The 20,956-nt window shown below is 41.7% G+C and overlaps 1 protein-coding gene across 1 annotated transcript; it reads right to left on the reverse strand.

Moving 5' to 3' along the window:
• Positions 1-3,205: 3,205 nt before the first annotated feature.
• Positions 3,206-20,016, reverse strand: dyrk2 (dual-specificity tyrosine-(Y)-phosphorylation regulated kinase 2). Its single transcript, XM_079294479.1, has 7 exons — positions 19,905-20,016; positions 13,473-13,576; positions 11,102-11,441; positions 10,854-11,017; positions 10,139-10,528; positions 9,975-10,065; positions 3,206-9,279 (listed from the first exon to the last, which is right to left on the reverse strand). Exons 1-7 carry the CDS (start codon positions 19,942-19,944, stop codon positions 8,630-8,632), a joined length of 1,779 nt encoding a protein of 592 aa, XP_079150605.1. The 5' UTR covers positions 19,945-20,016; the 3' UTR covers positions 3,206-8,629.
• Between the last annotated feature and the right edge of the window lie 940 nt (positions 20,017-20,956).

The raw sequence follows: 20,956 nt of genomic DNA on the forward strand, positions 1-20,956 counted from the left end.
ACTGTTATTAAGTACAGTGGTGATCACTGTGTCTTTATTAGTTATTATATTATTAGTTACTGTTATTAAGTACAGTGGTGATCACTGTGTGTCTTTATTAGTTATTATATTATTAGTTACTGTTATTAAGTACAGTGGTGATCACTGTGTCTTTATTAGTTATTATATTATTAGTTACTGTTATTAAGTACAGTGGTGATCACTGTGTGTCTTTATTAGTTATTATGTTATTAGTTACTGTTATTAAGTACAGTGGTGATCACTGTGTGTCTTTATTAGTTATTATATTATTAGTTACTGTTATTAAGTACAGTGATCATGTGAACAGACACAAACTTATCAAATGTCTCTCCAGCTGTTAAAGCCGACTGACAGCTGATCCAGCTGTGATCAGCTGATCACAGCTGGATCAGCTGATCCTCCGTCATCAGTAACAGACGTCTCATGTCTGCGTATCTCCTCGTTCCTCTCTCGCGTTGTCTTCATGTTTTTGCATGAACTCATTCTGGATGTTTGCTGACATTGACTGGATGTGAACAGCTCCACTGATACTTACCTGTATTTATCTCGTTGATTTGGTTTTAAAAGTGCTGTTGAGGTGCTTTACATCTCGAACACATGGACACACACTGGGTGCAGTGACTCCTTCTCCTCACTAGATGGCAGCAGAGTACTCCGATAAAAGACATACAACAGAATTGCAGAGGCGGCAGTACTTTGAGTATTGGAATACTTTAGTATTTAAAGTGCTCCTTCAGCAGAAGTACAATCAGGATAATGTAGTTAAAGACTGTGACTGTGCTGCTGATATTCATGAATGAATTGATGTGTATAAGGTAACATGACAAGAAAATACTCACGCAAAGTCCCTCAAAATATAATGATAATCATAACAATAATAATAATGATAATAACTATAACACTGAGTGTGATGGCAGCTTTCTACCACTAGGTGGCAGCAGAGCAGCTCCTGACTTGACTGCAGTAGAATTAAACATACTTTTGTACTTCAGATACTTTTATCTATGAATGGATCAACTCACTAAAGTAACGACACCAGATCATCAAAGACAATCTCTGTGTCCTGCAGGTGACAACAGGTTCGTTTTACCTCCAACATTATTATTGATCATCGCTGCTTATTAACGTATGATTCATTCAAAGAGAGAGAGAGAGTTGTGAGATGAAGAGAGACGCTGAAAATAAACTGACCTCTGGCCCGACAAATCTGACACCATCCACACACACACACACACACACACACACACACACACACACACACACACACACACACACACACACACACAGACACACACACACACACACACACAGTTTTCCGTTGGTCCTGAACTCAGAGACCCTCAGAGCAGACCAGAGAGTGCTTGCTGGAGTGTATGTTCATGTGTACAGTGAGACAGACAGGTAGACAGACTCATATTTAGGGTTCCAGGTTGTCTGGAGAAGGTGGAACGTTTGACTCTGATCTCTCAAACTGGTTCCACTATCAGACTTATTGTTGATTGAGATCAGTTAGAAAAGACGAGAGTGAAAGTTCGTTCTCCGTAAATAACTACATGTTGTGAAGCTATCAGAGGAGGAAGAAGTACTCGGACCTTTTACTGACGTAAAACACGACTAAGAAGTAGTGTCTGAATTTATATTATACACAATAAATGTCCTGTAGAGGTTGTCATTTGAAAAGCTGCTCCGTTATAAAGTACACAGTTTGCACCGGCAACCTGAGTGAAGGCGGTTTAACATTTGGACAGGAAGTGGATATTAATTTGGACCCATAATCCCTTGCAGCAAGCCACACTATCAGGTTACCGGTGTGTGTGTGTGTGTGTGTGTGTGACCGTCATGATCTCCTGCTGAGCTAGATCCAGATTTAAATAGAAACACACACACACACACACACACACACACACACACACACACACACACACACACACACACACACACACACACACACACACACACACACACACACACACACACACACACACACACACACGGACATCAGAAGCCCAAACAGACGAGGATCCAGATGAACCTCCACAAGGAGACGTTCACTGAGTCAGCAGCAACTGACAACTTTGTTCAGCTCATTTTCTGTAACACACACACACACACACACACACACACACACACGTTCTGGTCACATTTTGGGCCATAAGACGATTTCTTGATGTGTTTAATTTGACACTATTTTATTTTATTTTACACACTGCATTCTATTGTTTGTGCTCCTTCTGTGATTCTTGGTGGGTTTCATGGAAAATCAACAAAAAATTGCTGAACATTTGTTTTTGGTAGTTTTCAAAAGCAAAGTTTCAAAGTGTGAAACGTTTGTTATCTTTAACGTCTCCTTCAAACAACAAACGCAGCTGAAATAACCGTTCCTGGTTTGTTTACACAGCCACGCCCACTCCATCTCTGGTCAGCCAATCAGAGCACGAGAGAGCCAGCAGAAGCACAGGTGAGTCAGCAGGTGTTTTAAAACGGCATCATACAGAACAAAACCTCTTATCTGTCTGACATGTACTTGTGATGGAGTAGTTATATACTGTGGTGTTGATACTTTTACACTTTAAGTGATACAGTTCTGATTTTATGAGGTACTTCTACATCGTGTATTACTACAGTAGATGTACTGCTGTGGACGTGTTAAAGACAACTAAAATAATCAATATCTGTTTAAGTTTACGATATATTTAGAGTATTTTCCACTTCTTTACTTTGCTCTCAGGCTTTTCTGACGGGAACTGAAGCTGTTATCTAAAGACATGAGACTCCATTCACAAAAACACAAGTTGTACCTCTCAGAACACAGGAGCTACTAGGCTACTGCTGCTTCTATCGGTTAACGTTAGCTGTAAACGTTGTAATGCTAGCTTGCTAGCTGTAAACGTTGTAACGCTAGCTTGCTAGCTGTAAACGTTGTAACGCTAGCTTGCTAGCTGTAAACGTTGTAACGCTAGCTTGCTAGCTGTAACCGTAGCTTGTTAGCTGTAAACATTGTATTGTTAGCTTGGTAGCTGAAAACCATGACCCCTGAATGTAAAGTGAAAAATAAAAAAGTATTCTAATTAAATTCAAAATATATAATGAAATGGATTTAGACCAAATTTAAAACCTTTAAATTCTTGTGCTTTATGCGTTTATTTTAAGCACTGACTCCTGGAAAGAACAATACGCAAAGATGAACAATACAATTGTTTTATTAATAATAATAATTTTTCCACAATAAAATTTAACAAAGGCTCACTAGAAAAGTGTTGACTTCTGTGTTCTGTACAGTAGATACAGTACATTGTAAAACTGGCCGGCGTGGCACAGCAGCGCATTCAACCCCTCCAAAAAAAACCAATATTATTCAAACATTTTTTCCACATTATTTACAATTAAAATCCACAATAAAACCCAGCTGGCAAACGTCACAGAAATACAGCGCAGTTTAACGCTAACAGCGAACTCCCGATAGAAGTGCGAAAAAATGAGCTAGTAGGCTACCTGGCTAGCATGGTAACGAGCTAGCAGGCTAGTTAGGCTACAGGTGCTTTCACACGTTTTCTGAATGCTACCAAGAGGTCAGTTAAAACCAGACTTCATGTTCCTGTGTGACTGCAGCCTGTTTTAATAAACTTTAAAAAAACAAATAAAAACAATATCGCGTGTTCTCCTTCCGTACTTATTGTGTGGAAGTTAGCTTTTCTTGTTGCCCTTCTGTTCACTTGCTTCCTGCTTTCTGGCTCACCTTCTGACCCGTCTGTCTGTTTGAGCAGCTAGCTCTCAGCTAGCTTTGTAAAGGAATGCACTTTGGTAGATTCAAACCAAATGCCCTGGGTGATAGTCACAATGACAACAGTAATAATCATAAAACAATGATAACTGAGCAGTCTGAGGTACCAACATGAGAAAAATGAAAGTAGGGATGCACCGATTGAGATTTGTTTATATATAAAAGTGAGAGAAAATGTCGCAACGATGAACACAACGTTGTATTCTTTATGAAAAACACAACAGGTGAAAGTTAGCCCTATTTATATTTGTAATCGCTTTTACATTTACATTTAATTACATTTGTGATACAAAAAGAGTGCTTGTGTTGGGCTATGCAAGTACGGAAACATGCTTGTCATTAAAGGTTGTGTAGCATGTGAAAGAAGGTTATATTAAAGGTTGTTTTTATAAATTTGTGCTCACTCAAAGATGAAGGAAGTAATGAAGGACTGAACGACTTTAAAACTTTTTTTAAAAAATGATGTCTTTGTTTCCTCGGCACAATAAGGGGAACAAAACAACAAAAACAAAATAAACATCAACAAAACCCAGAATTTACAATCGGTGCATCCCCTTGCTTCAAAGAAAGCCACATTAATGCTAACGGCTAGCAGGTTTAAACTTGTAACGTGCTACTAGCGGTCAGTTAGCAGTAGGCTTGTGTTAGCGTCACTGTAGAGAAAACAAACGTCAGTGCAGCAGCTAGCGGTCGATCGGCTAGTGTTAGCTTAGCCCTGTCGTCAGCAGGCCCCGAGGCGACAGTTGGCTGATATGTGTCTGTACATTGTGCAGCCATGTTTTACACCCCCCCCCCCCCCCCCCCCCAACACACACACTTTATGTCAGTGTTAATCAGTTTAAAGCTACAACATGTGGTTGGTGCGTTGGCAACAATATGGAAGCACATTTCAACCAGGAAAATACAACATTAATTGTTATAAAAGGACAACAATGTGATTTATCTCAGACGACGACTTAACAATTTTTGAAAAATCTAAATTTCAACTTATTTTGCACTATATTTTGTTTTATAAGTGTTTAGCATAAAGAGGCTACAAATGCATCTCGTCGTGCAGCCCCGTGTTGAAAACATTGTAATGTCGTGTCATAATTTTGATCCTTCCTAGCTTTATTCATTTTTCTCTTTTTCTGGCGGTAATGGGCTTCCATCCCCCCCCAGCAGACGCTATTTACGCTGCATTCAAGACAGCTGCGAAATCAGGTCTCCAGCCTCATGGCCAATATTGTTTTTATGTATTTATATTCATATTACATCAACAGAAGGTCAGAGGTCGCGGGGGGTTCACACGGTGTCTTTGGGGTTTTTGTTGGAAAACAAATCTCCAGGAAGCCGACTTTGGCCGCCGAAAACTCACTTGTGACACGAGTCTCAATGACATCATCGTGGAACGACACACTAACTGACTTCACTGTAAATGTTGCTGTGTGTGTGTGTGTGTGTGTGTGTTGGGCGGGTTGTGTCATGGCGACGAGATACTGAAGGCACAAAGTTACGACTCAGCACTCTCTTTAAAAACAATTTAAAAAAACAATCAACCAATCAAAATCCTTAGAAAACAAACATAAAACGTCAGAAAAGGACACGCAGGTAATGTTTGTACATCATCAGGTCCTCCTGTCGTCCCATAGCTCCTCCTCCTCTTCCTCCTCCTCCTAGTATGACTCGACTTCCTGTGGGTGCGTTCAGGTACAGTTGTTTTTTAATGTCGATGTAGGTTTGTGTGTGAGGGAACAAGCTTTAAGAAAACCCTCTCGTTACGTCGACACACACACACAGACTGCTACATACAGCACGCACACACATTCAAGTATACGCTGTGAACTGCACATCATCGTGAATATGTAGATTAGATCAATAAATATTAAAATTGTTGTAAATAAATAACTCCCCACCCTCCCCGATCACATTGATAGCTCATCTAAACATTATTGTAACTGTTGTATTTGTATCTCTGTCGTACACACAAACTGTGTACTTGTACTGCTAGTACTTGTTGTGTTTAAATGGTATGTTTGATAGCATCAGGACCCAGTCACACCAGGAAGTGGCAGAGTGACTCCTTCATGTGGATGTTAGGTATAACGCTGGGAATACTGGCCCCTCCGGTTCAGGTTTTTTGAAGGAGGCGGGAGCGGTATCCCAGCATGCATTGTGCAAAACCCAGGCTAAGACAGGGTACAACAACAATGTTTTTTTGTGAACTCACTTTAGCGTTTCCTCTCGATGGTTGGTGAGTATTAATAATTAAGATAAACATTAAATATCTCTTTGCACCTACAACTATTTAATGACAGCTGAGTGGAGAATTAGCGCCATCAACTGGTACTAATATCTGCATGACCGTAGTGGATGTTCTTTTTCCAATTTCAATTAAAATTTGTGCGACATCTGGCTGCTGCTAACCAGCTCAATATATTAAAAAACTAAATAATTTAAGCACATCTGTATCACAACCAGGCGGCAACCTCTGGGTCTGAAAAGTGAAATGTGTTAAAGCTGCATTCTCTCTAGTGTCCACCAGGGGGCGACTCCTCTGGTTGTATAGAAGTCTATAGAAAATGACTCTACTTCTCTCTTGATTTATTCCCTCAGTAAACATTGTAAACATGAGTTTATGTCTCAATCTCTAGTTTCAAGTCTTCTTCAATACAGCATGATGTTCAATTAGTACATTATGGTCCATTTAGAGTCATACAGACCATAAAGCAGGGGATGCTTTAGGGGCGGGGCTACTGTGATTGACAGGTCTCCACCACGGCGTTGTCCCTGTTTTCGTCTTTTTAACTTTAACTATTTCACAGTGTGTTTTTTTTACTTCATCAAAGGTAATTGTAACATTTGTCGCTCGGTTGTACTAAGCTCCGCCCTCTTGTGTCACTAATGGTTGCAAATAACCAAGATGGCCGACTCAAACTTGAGAAGTCTACTACGTCTACTTCTATACAGTCTGTTGTCACTAACTAACCGCAACACATACTGATGTGACTGGACCCTTTATTCGTGATGTTATTATTTGTTAGTGTGTTTCAGTGGATATGTTTAGTGTCTTAAATTCTCTCAGAACTGTTTATTACGTTGAGAGAAACCCTGAATTGAAACTGAAGCACCGTTGACTATCAGTCACATGCTAACGTAGCGTTAGCTACAGAGGTTCTACCTCTTTGTGACCGTAGATATTGTGAATGTGCTGCTCACGAGGCTGTAGTCCCAAATAAAACTACAATATCTTCACCCTTCAAGTCTAAATAATCAAATCTTTGCTCTTTATTTGAAGACATTCAGCTCTGGATGCTACGTCGCCTTTTTCCTCCTCATCTTACTTCATTCTTTTCTTTTAACAAGAATTCATGAAAGTAATCATTTTAAAATGGCTATAACTATTAAAATATTGTCTTTAAAATGGTCCTGAATGGCCAGAAGTAGTCTGTCAATCACACAGACAACCATCATATTGTTATTTTAATCTTTAATCCGTTATGACCGGTCAAATACATCAGTGTTAACTTTCCTGAATCAGAAAGTATTCACTTAGTATCGCTAATTAAATATTAGAGGGCACACAGTTCAATTATTTTTCTGACTTTGATTGCTTACATTTCTTTTCATATCAGAGCCCTTTAAATTTTAACATGACTTATAACTTGTCCATAAAACTGCCTTTTGCTCGTCTCTATCTTCACAGCCATTTTGCATCCCTAATAGTCAGATTTGTTTAGTTAAATAGGGAACAAAATGGTGTGACGTAACCCAAACCAGCTCCCTTCTCTTCCTGCTGACCTTCTGAAAACTAAAAAACTAAAAACGCTTAAAAACTCTAAATCTGTGCTTCGTAAGGCTGGGCAGTGCTAACAGGCTATGGCTAAAAAAAGGCTAAGGCTAGCCACCAGACTGCCAAAAAAAGGCAAATAGTTAGCCAGCTATGGCTAGCTGACTGATTTAAAAAGTTTGTAAATTGGTAGCAAAGTTGACACCTTAACACAAACAAATAAACTGTCTAACAACTAACCAGTGGTTATTAGCCAGCTAACAGTTAGCCAGCTGACAGGCACTAAGCTAGCATGGTAGCAAAGGCTAGCTACACACTGTAAAAACAACAGCTAGCTAAGAAAGTTAGCCAGCTAACAGGTTGATGGTTCAGTTAGGATTGTGCCCCACCTCTGTTCCCCTAAACTGAAACGTAACAATGATTTCATAGTGATACGAGACAGATTAGCATGCTAATCTTTGCGTTTTTTGCAGCTGTTGCTTAAGTATTACAAGGATACATCCGACTTGTTTGTCAGCAGATAAAACCTTGTAAGACTGAGATTATAGAAGAAAGTTGTTTTTGGTGTCGATTTGTCAGCTTGCACAAAAGATTCTGTGGTAAAAACATAAAAAAGAAGCTTTGTTCCCTCCGTTAGCACCATGTTTGTTGACGTGTTTTTGAGTGTTTGGAGCTACAGAGTGGAGTGAGCTGATTGTCTGAGCAGCCTCACAATCATTTAAAAACCTGCATGGTCACTTCCTGTCTCGCTGCTCTTGTTTTTTCTGAGAATTTGAGGAGGCTGAACGCGTCCCACTTTGTCAATAAAGTTTTCCTTCAGCTCGGCTTTACATCCCAGCCGTGGAACACCCCGACGCTAAGTTTTCCACGTTCTTGTCCTGAACGCACCCCCCCCCCCCCCCCCAACAACAACGATGCCGCCGCGAAGACCAGCGTGAAACAAACAAAGCGCTCCTTTAAAACCGGACAAACCAGGTTTTATTCCAGCAGGTTTGCTCACTGCTTTCACCAACTCCCACCACAGCGATCGTGGAGGGGGGGGGGGGGTGCGGTCACTCTCAGCTGACCAGTTTAGGCAGCACCGTCCTGGGCTGGATGTTTCCGTTGGCGTCGGTGATCGCTGCCAAGTTAGTCCTGGTTTTGGAGGAGGAGGACATGGTGGTTGAGGAGGAGGTGGCGAGCTTGGATATGGAGGTGACGGCGCTGTCGGTGGTGGCGCGTTTGGAGGTTGATGAGGAGGTCTTTTCCACTGCGGTGGTGCCCGTCGGCGGCTTGGGGAGTCGCCTCCTCAGCCACGGGTGGCGCAGCGCCTGGCTGGGCGTCATCCTTAGCGTCGGGTCCCACTCCAGACACTGCTTGAGGAAGTCCAAGAACAGTGAGTCGTCGCCGCCCTTCAGCGCCACGCTCCAGTCCTTGCTGCCCGGCGCACCGCGTACCTTCCCGCGCCGCGAGCGGCCGCCGTTCAGCACGGTGGTGCCGTCGGGCAGCGTGGTGACGGTGCAGTACCGCGGGTAGCCTTTAGACGACACAAAGTTCTTGGCTCTCTTGGAAGCGTCCAGGAGCTTCTGGCTGGGCATGCCCACCAGCTCGATGATGCACGCCAGCTGGTCGGCTTCGTCTTCGCCCGGCAACAGCGGGTAACCGGTCAGCAGCTCGGCCAGGATGCAGCCCAAAGACCACATGTCGATGGGCATCCCGTACCTGGAGCCTGGAGGCCAACGATTGAACAGTTAAAATCTGGATTTATCAAAAATGATGCTAATTAATATTTAACATTCCCACCGATCATTTCTCAATCGGTTTTAACTAAGTCACTGTGAAATACTTGGTTAGGTTCAGGAAAAGATCGTGAAATACTTCGTTACGTTTAGGAAAAGATCGTGAAATACTTCGTTACGTTTAGGAAAAGATCGTGAAATACTTCGTTCGGTTCAGGAAAAGATCGTGAAATACTTGGTTAGGTTCAGGAAAAGATCGTGAAATATTTGATTAGGTTCAGGAAAAGATCGTGAAATACTTGGTTAGGTTCAGGAAAAGATCGTGAAATACTTCGTTCGGTTCAGGAAAAGATCGTGAAATATTTGATTAGGTTTGGGTTAAAATAATTACTGAAGCGCTGGAACAACATTGCACAAGTTACGTGAAAATAAATCAGCGTTGACTTCTCGAACGACGGCTGTAATGATCCTTCCGCAGGTTCACCTACGGAAACCTTGTTACGACTTTTACTTCCCCTAGATAGTCAAGTTTGATCGTCTTCTCGAACAACGTCCTCCTGGCTTAAAGATCACTGTTTTTTAAGTGTATGACATGCAAAACATAGAGAATATCGACGGATTAGAATATTACATTGTCTTTCGTTGTTTTAGCTGCGAATGCCGGATAACATCCTGGTACACTTACCTAGAATGACCTCTGGCGCTCTGTAGAACCGGGACTGGATGTAGGTGTAAACTCTCTGATGTTCATAACAGCTGGAACCAAAGTCTATGACCTGGAGACAGAACGATTGTTTTAACAGATGGATTATAATAGACACAAAGAGGTAAAACACTTCCCCGTCCCACCTTGATGCCGCTGCGCCCCTGCTGCTTCAGCAGGATGTTCTCCGGCTTCAGGTCGCAGTGGATGATGCGGTTCTTGTGCAGCGAGTCCAGACACTGCAGGATGGAGTGGGCGAACTTCCTGACCAGCGGGAGGCTGAAGCCCTGGAACTTGTTCTTCTTGATGAGCTCGTACAGGTTCATGCTGAGCAGCTCGAAGGTCATGCAGATGTGGTTCCGGAAGGTGAAGTTCTCCAGCATGTGGATCACGTTCATGCTGGAGTCCTTGTCCTGCTTCCTCAGGTGCTCCAGGATGCGGATCTCCTCCGCCGCCTGCCGGTGGAAGCGCTTCTCGTTGCGGACCATCTTCAGGGCCACGTGGGTCTGAGACCGGTGGTCGAAGGCCTTCACCACCTGGGGATGAGGAACACGGCCATCGGCCATCAACACATGGTCCAGAATAAACTATTAACCTAACGCTGTGGTCAATTCTACAGATGATGGTATTCAGAGGAGAGGAGGACCAACAGAGGAGGAGAAGAGCAGGAGGGGGAGGAGAGGAGGACCAAAAGAAGAGAGGAGGATAATCAGCAAAGGAGAAGAGGAGGAGGACAGACAGGATAGGAGAGAAGAGCATAGCAGGAGAGGAAAATCAAGAGAAGACGACCATCAGAGGAGAGTAGTAGTACTACTAGTAGTACATCACTAGTAGTACTACCAGTAGTAGTACTGTTACTACCTGCCCGAAGCTGCCCTTGCCGATGACTTTAAGGACTTCGTAGCGGTAGGAGATGTGGTCGTGAGGAATGTGGATGTAGGATCCCTGATCGTCGTCGTAGCCGCCGTTGTTGGCTCCGCCCATGACCCCCGACCTCTTCTTAGCATTCGGACCCACGAAATACACTGAAGGGGAGAAGAAGAAGAGCGCGATGACTCACCGATCACATTTCTGATTGGTTATCTGTTGGGAGGTTCAGACCCGCTCACCTTCCGGGTAGCTGAACACCTCGTGGTGCTCCAGAGACGACATCTTGGACATGAACTGCTTCATGGCCTGCTCCGGGGACAGGAAGGACGGCTTCGGCTTCACCTCCGTCGACTTGGTGGAGGAGGCGCTGCCCTGCCGGCAGTGGTGGGGGGGCTCCGGGGCCAGGGGGGGCTGCTGCCTGTCTGTCTGTCTGTCCGGCAGAGGGAGGCCCGGCCTGGTGGAGCCCAGAGGAGCCAGACCGTTGGGCTGGGAGGTCAGAACGGGACGCTTGTTGGTGTTCTCCTCGTACAGATGAGAGGCCGACTGGACGGACTCAGACATGCTGGCTTTAGAGCCTCCCTGAGGAGGAGAGGAGGAGAGTGGTTAGAGGAGGAGAGTGGTTAGAGGAGGAGGAGGAGGAGGAGGAGGAGGAGGAGGAGGAGGAGGAGGAGGAGGAGGAGGAGGAGGAGGAGGAGGAGGAGGACACATGAGGAAGGAGACGTGAAATTCAAACCTGAAGAAGAACAAACTATTAACGGTTTGGTGAACGATGTTCCTGAACACAACACCAGACCAGAGCCTCTGTGATGATTAATGAATAAACAATATGTCACCTGGTTCACTCTAACCAACAATAACAGAGGGACAGAGAGACAGCTGTCTCTCTGTCTCATTGTGTCATCTCAGTGAGTCACTCACTGTCGCTGTGGTGACCAGCACACCTGGGTCCTTTCAGATAACAAGAGACACACACACACACACACACACACGGTCTTTGAACTGGGCGGCTGTGTGTGTGTGTGTGTAATCTGGTCAGTGAGGATTAATGTGTCAAAACAAGGAAGTGAGTCAAGAGATGAAATTCAAACAAACACACACTACTCTGACTGTGTTTGTGTGTTGTTAGTATTCAAAGTGATATAAGAGAGCAAAATATTGACTCCTCCCTCACCTGACAACACCTTGTGTCTCTCTCTCTCTCTCTCTCTCTCTCTCTCTCTCTCTCTCTCTCTCTCTCTCTCTCTCTCTCTCTCTCTCTCTCTCTCTCTCTCTCTCTCTCTCTCTCTCTCTCTCTCTCTCTCTCTCTCTCTCTCTCTCTCTCTCTCTCTCTGTACGAAACAATGGCTGCAACGGAGTATTATTTTAGATTATTATTGACACTAAAATAAAATATTTTAATAAAAAAATAATATCAAAAATGTAAATAGATATTGTTTAATAAAATAAAAAAATAATTATTCCATAAAAACTTTTTTTTAAATGTTTAAATCTGAATCGGATGAATCAAAACTTCCTTTTGCACTTCAAATTGCATCTTTTATCCCAAAAATATATATATACATATAAAATAAGTGATCATGATTATTATTAAATTGTTTCCTTTTCTGTTGCTCAGTTGCTTCAGCTGTGAAACTGACAAACATGATCATTTATTGATCGTATTGATTCATCATGAAGTCAAACAAACAGGACTAAATGTACTAAACATTTGATCTGATGGATTGATCACATTGTGCTTTCTCTTTACAGTAATTAATCATAAAATAACTGATAAAGAATGTAGAATAAATAAATAACATCTTACGGGAAAAAAGCCTGCTAATGCTAACAGTCACTCTGGAGTTAATGGAGTAAGCAAATGCTGCATCAGTTCCTTTAAACCAGTAGTCCGCTGTGTGTGTGTGTGTGTGTGTGTGTGTGTGTGTGTGTGTCCGTCCTTCACCCCACCCTATAAACCAATCAGCTGTTTGAAGCCTCCCGGAGCAGAGGGCTATTATTAGCCGCGTGGCTACAGCCGACTGTTCCTGCTGCTCAGGCTCAGGCACATACAGGAGTTTCACGGCGCTAACGGCATGTTAACACGCTAACGGCATGCTAACACGCTAACGGCAGAATCGACCCAAGAGAAAAAACCCAAAACGGCCTTAAATCAGCAGAGCAGACGGCAGTGAAATGTCTCCAGATGCCGAGTTTGAAATATGAAGGAGCTACGTGGAGCTCGGCTTCCCTGAAAGCTGTATTCATACGTGTATTTAAACGTGTATTTAAACGTGTATTCAAACGTGTATTCAAACGTGTATTTAAACGTGTATTCATACGTGTATTCATACGTGTATTTATACGTGTATATTTTGCTGGACCCGCTGGAGGGAAGGGAGGCCCGGGAGAACCAGGACTGAGAGGGTCAGACTGTCAGACCTGCTGCAGTAGAATGAGAGCTTTTCTAAAGAGTCTGGTGCTCAGAGACACTTCCACTTTAGTCCACAGGGGGCGACAGAAACAACACAAGCTAGAATTTCTCGTTGGATCCTTTGTAGTTTGGGGACTCGGTCGGTTACAAACACGGCCGACTGAGGACGACAGCGTGAGAAGCGTGAGAAGCGTTCGTACCGTCAGGACGTTGTGGTTGTTGTTACGAAGTCGCGGCAGCGCGACAGGAGACGTCGTCTGAGAGCCACCGTGACCCGGAGAGACGACCGGCTCGCCCGCTTTGCCTGGAAACAAAACAGAAGAAATCATTGAGAGGAGAAGAACACCAAAGGAAAAAACATCAACAATACAATACAACAAGAAACGTGAACACAGGAGTAAAAATACGAAGTGTATAAGAAGTGAAACGAACACCAGAAACTAAATATAATCGGACTGGTGTGTGTTTTTCAGTAGTAGAAAGTAACTGAGTACATCTACTCAAGTGTACTTAATTGCAATTTTGAGGTACTTGTACTTCCATAATAGGCTATTTTATACTTCTAATCCATCTCATAGTACTTTTTACTGCACCACATATATTTTACAGCTTTAGTTCCTTTGTTTTTACAAACAGAACATATGATCGACTTATTAAATATAATGCATTGTTACAGATATAAACATACTTTTGCTACTTTAAGTACATCTTACTGGTAATACTTTTACTCAAGTAGAATAGTGAATGCAGGACTTAGTAACCGAGTATTTTCACAGTGTGGTACTAAGTGTGTGTACTTCTTCTGGTATATTTTTCAGCATCTTAACTGCCAACTCAAACCCGGCGTTTAGCGTAGCTTAGCACAAAGACTGGAAGCGGGGGGAAACGGCTAGCGTGTTTCTGATACATGTCTTGTACATCGAACAGAAGAGGTGTAAAAAGAGCTCCGACTATCAGACGACATGACGGAGAGTGTCAGCTTCTCAGAGGACACGATGTGTCCGTCGATGCCCCGCCCCCAACATACCAAATATCACATGACATGAACACCACCTAAAGAGGTTAGTGTTTCGTAACAGGCATATCAGGAATGCGCTCGTCAAGCTCCCAAAATACTGGAAAGTGTCTGGAATCCTCCGACAGACGGCTGTGTTTTCATAGAGACGTGAGACCAGATTTAGACCGTTATGTTAGAAATGTGTCTGCATAATGTGGCCTCTGGAACTCTGGAACTCTGTTTCTACTGAAAGGAGTGCGTAGAAGCAGGTTGTTTCAACACTGGGAAACCTGAAGGCTGTAGACGTTGCCAGTAGACGAGTGTGTCTTCATGGTTTATTGTTTTCACGAAGAAAAGAGATAAATACAAGACGGTATTTATTATTTCTGTGTAGTTTGAATGAAGTGCGTCTCGATTCTCAACACGAGTTCTGTCAACGGAGTGCGCTGGCTTTGAGGAGTTTATCAACTGCATGTTTTGCGCGTTAATGCATTTAAAATGTTGTATTTTGTCGATTATATATTCACTTTAACCAGCATCACATTGACCCCTTTTCTACCTTTATCAATGTATTTGTCATTAACACTAAATATCCAGTTAACTACACAATATACTGCTATTTTTTGCACAATTACTTTATTGATGTCAATATAAATCCTACAGACATAATCCTCCAGGCCATCGACCGTACTCAGTATTTATTTGTTTACAACTTACAGAACACTTGACTTGTATAAAAACGTTTTTATTCTTATTTTATTGTTTATTGGTTCTTTGTACATAACATTTATGATTACACCTATCTTGAATCTTTTCTTTACCTTTAAATGTCCACATTTGTTGTGCTTATTATTTCTATTTCTCACACGTAGCCATTAAAGCTGATTGTGATTATAATGGTGGTTATATTAAAGTATATTTACGACAGAGATCGGAGCACCTTTAAATATGAAGCAGTCCAGTTCAACATCGCTGACAATCACAAAAACAAACATGTAGTTGAATGTAAACCTCTGACATTATTATCTTTAGGTTTAACAGGTGTACCTAATAAAGTGGCCAGCGGCTGTTTATCTTAACTGAAATGAAGTGAACCGGCCTCAGACCCCTTATGGACCAGACTGACCCGGTCCACGGAGGATGAAGGTTCTAACAGCCTGATAATCCTCCACGTCTACGCCTCGCTTCCTTGTTCCTTCGACCACAACGTGACACAGCGAAGGGTTAAAGATCTGATTAGTGTCGTACTTTAAACCGTTCTTATCGGCTTCTGCCTCACAATGACAACCCGACACAAAACACCACTTCAAAGAAAAACAACTCCATTCTCAGTTCTTAACCTGCGTTCCAACACTAACGGTTGTGATATATATATATATATATTAAATATGAGATTTCTGCTGCAATTTACACTTATTTAAATATCGGTTCTTTTGTTCAAATGCAGAGCAGAAAGTGAGTTAATCAGTTTACGACTAAATATGACCAAGAGGCAGCAAATCCTCACATCTGAGATGCAGTTTTTCACTATTTCTAAATGAAAATATTATTAAAATATGTGTTAATTATTTCCTACTTCAAATTACTCTCAACACGTTTGAACGCTGCCTCTAAAAATTCTATTTAACTGAATTTAAAATGAATTTCAAGCACAATTTGGCTCATCAGGTAATATTTATTACCACATAATCTATAGTATTTTGGAGCATTTATGCATCAGATCAAACTCTTTTCTTTCTTTTGAATGTTAAAATTCTTACGTTTGACTCAGGAAATAACCACACTGCATGAACGAAGCTAACGCCGGTCTAACCGCCGTTAAACTGGGCCTTTAACATGTAAAATATATAAAAATCTTAAATGCGACACACAAACATTAGCCATACATAAACAAAGACAAAATACACAAATAGAAACAAACAAACAAACAAATGCCAAACAATAAAGATGAGTATTAGTTCAAAAATGTTATTATTTCAAGAATGACGTCTTCAAGTAGCTTGTTTTTGTACGACCACAACTGTCCAAAACAAATCGATATTCAGTTTGTTTTCATTAAACTCTATGGGAACTAGAAATGTTTAAAAATATGGAAAAATGATTTTTTTAGTCTTAAAAAGAAAAGATGGCATTTTAATATCCGCTCACAAGGAGCTGGATATAAATATAGTAAATAACATTTGTGTTCTGGGAAGGATTACTTCTTCAGAAAAGAAATAAGAGTTTTCTCTTAAAAACGGATTCAATAGACTAATCGATGAACCAAACGACGGATGAAGCTTTAAGACCTCTGAGGACCACAGAGCCATCTTCACCTGCTGCTCGTGTGCACAAACACACCTGAACCTGAATGAATGTAAAACCCTCACAGGCCACCGTCCAGTTCCCTGCTCTCTGATCTCTAATCTCACATTAATCCCACTAACGAGCTGGAACACCGTGACGCATCAAACTGCTGCATCAGCACAAAACAACACGAGCTGTAATCTGACCGATCAATACGTCTGTACAGTATATATATATATATATTATAGTAGTTATTAATACTTCTATATGTTTTTAAGCTCTAAACATGACACGGAAACACATTTAAACTGCTGTTATCACAAACAATCAGCTGATGTGTTTGCAGATAAAAACGTTGTATTCTCTCCATTGTTATGTATATTTAACCTCCTTAAAATATTCATATTTTAGTTGTATTATTATTATTATATCGTCACCGACTTATCTTATGTTTTGTAAGAATACCAAACATAAACTAATATTGTAGTTATTATAATAAAGCATAGACGAGATCAGCCTGAAAAACCTCCAGTATTCTGTACTACTGTACTCTGTACTACTGTACAGTACATGCTGCTAAAGTACCAGGAATCCGTGCTGCAGAGAGCACGGTGCAGTATCCCCCCCGACAGTCGCACGGCAGCAGAGTGGAAACGCGGCGTGCTGAATGTCAACTTGACACCGGGCTGGGAATGCCAGAGCGCCCGGAGAGCTCGCCCGGCATGCTGCTCGACAGGACGGGCGGGTAAGAAAAAAGAAAGTGCAACAACGTGACCGCACACACACGCAGCGGGGTCACAAACTCACCGAAAGAAATGAACTACAGAGTCTAGAAAGGCAACGCTTCACGTGTTAAAGCTGCATTCTCTCTAGTGTCCACCAGGGGGCGACTCCTCTGGTTGTATATAGAAATAGAAAATTACTCTACTTCTCTCTTGATTTATTACCTCAGTAAACATTGTAAACATGAGTTTATGTCTCAATCTCTAGTTTCAAGTCTTCTTCAATACAGCATGATGTTCATTTAGTACATTATGGTCCATTTAGAGTCACACAGACCATAAAGCAGGGGATGCTTTAGGGCGGGGCTACACGCTGATTGACGGGTCTCTACCAGAGACGTATATGCCGTCTCTACGTCACTCCTCAGTCCAGGTATGGTCACTTCCTGTTCACTGGTTGCAAAAAACCAAGATGGCGACGGCCAAATAACCGAACTGAAGGCTTCAAAACATCCACAAACCACATCTACTGAACTGAAACTACAGATGCACCGATTGCAAAAACTAAATTTAAGTCTGACATGCGGATTCTGATTTTAGCAGATTAAGATTTTCTGTCTACAAACTATAATCGACAGCAAGGTTTCAAACTAACTTCTTCTTTAACCACCGCAAGAAAACATGTTTCAACTGTCGTGAAATCAGCGTAAACTGTCAAAAAAGCCTCGATGTTATCCGTCTACTTTATCATCATGGTGGTAGTTTGCATTAAACATCCACAATAAATATACTCAACATATGTATTCTGAACATTAGTACATCTAATCTAAGCTTCACAGTCTCATCATCTCTGAGCTACAATAATGCATAAATACATACACAGAGAGCGTGTTTACAAACATTACACAACAGCCGGGGAATGATGTCATCTGTGTTTAAATAAATACTATGAGACACACATAATACTACGTAGTGGACGAGTGGTGGTCACGTGGTAACCTCTGGTAGTAGCCGTGTTTCCAGCATAATAAAATACATTTATATTGTAGTTCAGGGTAAAACCAATGGGGTAGAAGTGACAACATGGCTTCTTAATGATGAGGAGTAAAAATATAGTCTGGTGTCTGAAATACTGTAAGAATATTAATGATTAAAAGTACAGTCGACCACCGGGATGACAGGATATTCAACCTTTGTTTCTTTATAACACATTCAATACTTGACATGTGATTGCAAAGTGTAACCGCGACGTTGAACGTTGGGGCGTCATGGTGGCCGTGCGGTTTAAATCACAAGTTACCGTAACGTCCACAATGCAAAGGATCTTTGCTGCGTTTGTGGACTGCCACGGAATTCGGTGATTCCGCCATCGCCATCTTGGATTACAGTCGTCGCCATGTTGTTTTTTTTTGCAACCAGTGAACAGGAAGTGAGCATATCTGGACTGAGGAGTGACGTAGAGACGGCGTATACGTCGCTGGTGTCGACCTGTCAATCACAGTAGCCCCGCCCTAAAGCATCCCCTGCTTTATGGTCTGTGTGACTCTAAATGGACCATAATGTACTAAATGAACATCATGCTGTATTGAAGAAGACTTGAAACTAGAGATTGAGACATAAACTCATGTTTACAATGTTTACTGAGGTAATAAATCAAGAGAGAAGTAGAGTCATTTTCTATAGACTTCTATACAACCAGAGGAGTCGCCCCCTGGTGGACACTAGAGAGAATGCAGCTTTAACACATGAAGCTTAGACTTCAGTCGGACAAAGTATCTTTGTACTACAGTTTCGTACACTTTATAGCTCGATACATATTGTAATACAGATAAGCTAAAAAATAGCCAATGATACTGACAATGCTAATATATATATATATATATATATATATATATATATATATATATAAAATACATAAATAAATATATAATACAATAAAATACAATAAAATACAATAAAATATTATACAATATAATATATATATATGTATTGTATAATATTATATCATAGTATAATGTAAATATTATATAATATATCTTATATCAATATAATGAAAGCAGTATGCTGACTTTAAGAAACAGAAAACAACTGACTGAACTGAAGCTTGAAGCTGTGTCTGTGGAGCTGGAGGCCAGAAATCACCCAAAAACCAACAACACACGCTGAACAACCACCAAATATCACCAGAAACCGTCTCTTTACGCACAAAAACAGCTAGAAAACATCGATGGATATTCTACAGCCACCAAACAGTTATAATACAGTTATTAAGGCGTTATAAACCGAAAATAATAAACACACACACGATGTAAAACCTGTTTCTATTGTTGTAGCTGTCACTTCTATAAATAAACCCGACAGACGTTTGCAGCTACTTCCATATGATCATTCACAGCTTCTCCTCTGAGCCATTAGACACTAAAAGACAAGATTAAAGATGATTTAGCGAGCGGATAAAGAAAGGCTGTTTCCTATTCTGTCAGCTCGTGTTTTGTTTTAATCCGTCTTCTGTTATTACGTTTAAATGAACGCTAGGTTCAATGAGAACCGGAGGAGATCAGCGGTGTGTCCTCGCTACACTGGCCGGGCTCAGACGCCCTCAGGCCGGCTACAGAGGCTGTGCTCACCCGTTGGGAGGACCGAGGTTCCGGGCTTCTTGGTTAACATGGCGGCCGCTCCTCTCCTCTGGACACAGACGGACGGGGACCGGACGCCTCCTCTTCCTCCTCCCTACTACTCCTCCTCTTCTTCTTCTTTTAGTTTATTAGCGGACTACAAACCAACCTTCAAGGTGCATACCGCCACCTACTGGACCGGAGTGTGTACCATCATGACTTCATGACATAATTTAAACACAATAACAATGTGATTTATGTGTCATTGAGTCCTGTATGTCCGAACCTTAATCTACTCTAAAGTAACACCTTCTTTTCTTCTTTTACTTCTGTCACTTCTCACTCTGACTGACGTCTGAATTTTGTTATCATTTCTACCCTAGACTTCTATACAACCAGAGGAGTCGCCCCCTGGTGGACATCAGAGAGAATGCAGCTTTAAGAATAAGCTTCATTCTGCAGAACCGGAGGTTGCCGCCTGGTGCACATTTGTAAAACATTTTTTTAATTATAATTCTGCCCAGATTGCACTTATTAAAGCCACTTTCAGCAACAGTAACGTATTAGCACTATTAGTATCTGTAGCAACAAGTAGTCAAAGGCTTTGTCAAACTGTGAACATTAATCGAGCTGCAGGAAACAAAGGCAACAACACTGATTCTCCTCACTGCATTACCAATAACACCAGTGATACTCACCACCGTGTGCCGTTTGAACCACAGACACAATGATGCTCAAGGTGTTCTTCATCTCCAGTGTGTCCCGTATGAGGACATCATCACTCACACAAACTGTGATTGTTTATTTGGCTGCTTGGAGACCAACAGTGTGTTTACATCAGACACAAGAGAGCGGTCTCGGTGGAAAGCGTGGCCTCAGGTTTCACAGCTTTTAGTTAAATTACAAAGAGACTCATGTAACACGTACACATTCAGGTCAGCAGCAATAAATACAGAATGAAGCACAGAACATGACCTCACCTTCTGTTTAGGTAATAAAACGGATGGAGATTTACTGAGAGATTTGAGATGGTTTTATTCAGCAAAGTTACCCAGAAGACCATG

This window comes from Melanostigma gelatinosum, assembly GCF_949748355.1.
Source record: "Melanostigma gelatinosum genome assembly, chromosome: 22".
In the NCBI taxonomy this organism is placed as follows: Eukaryota; Metazoa; Chordata; class Actinopteri; order Perciformes; family Zoarcidae; genus Melanostigma; species Melanostigma gelatinosum.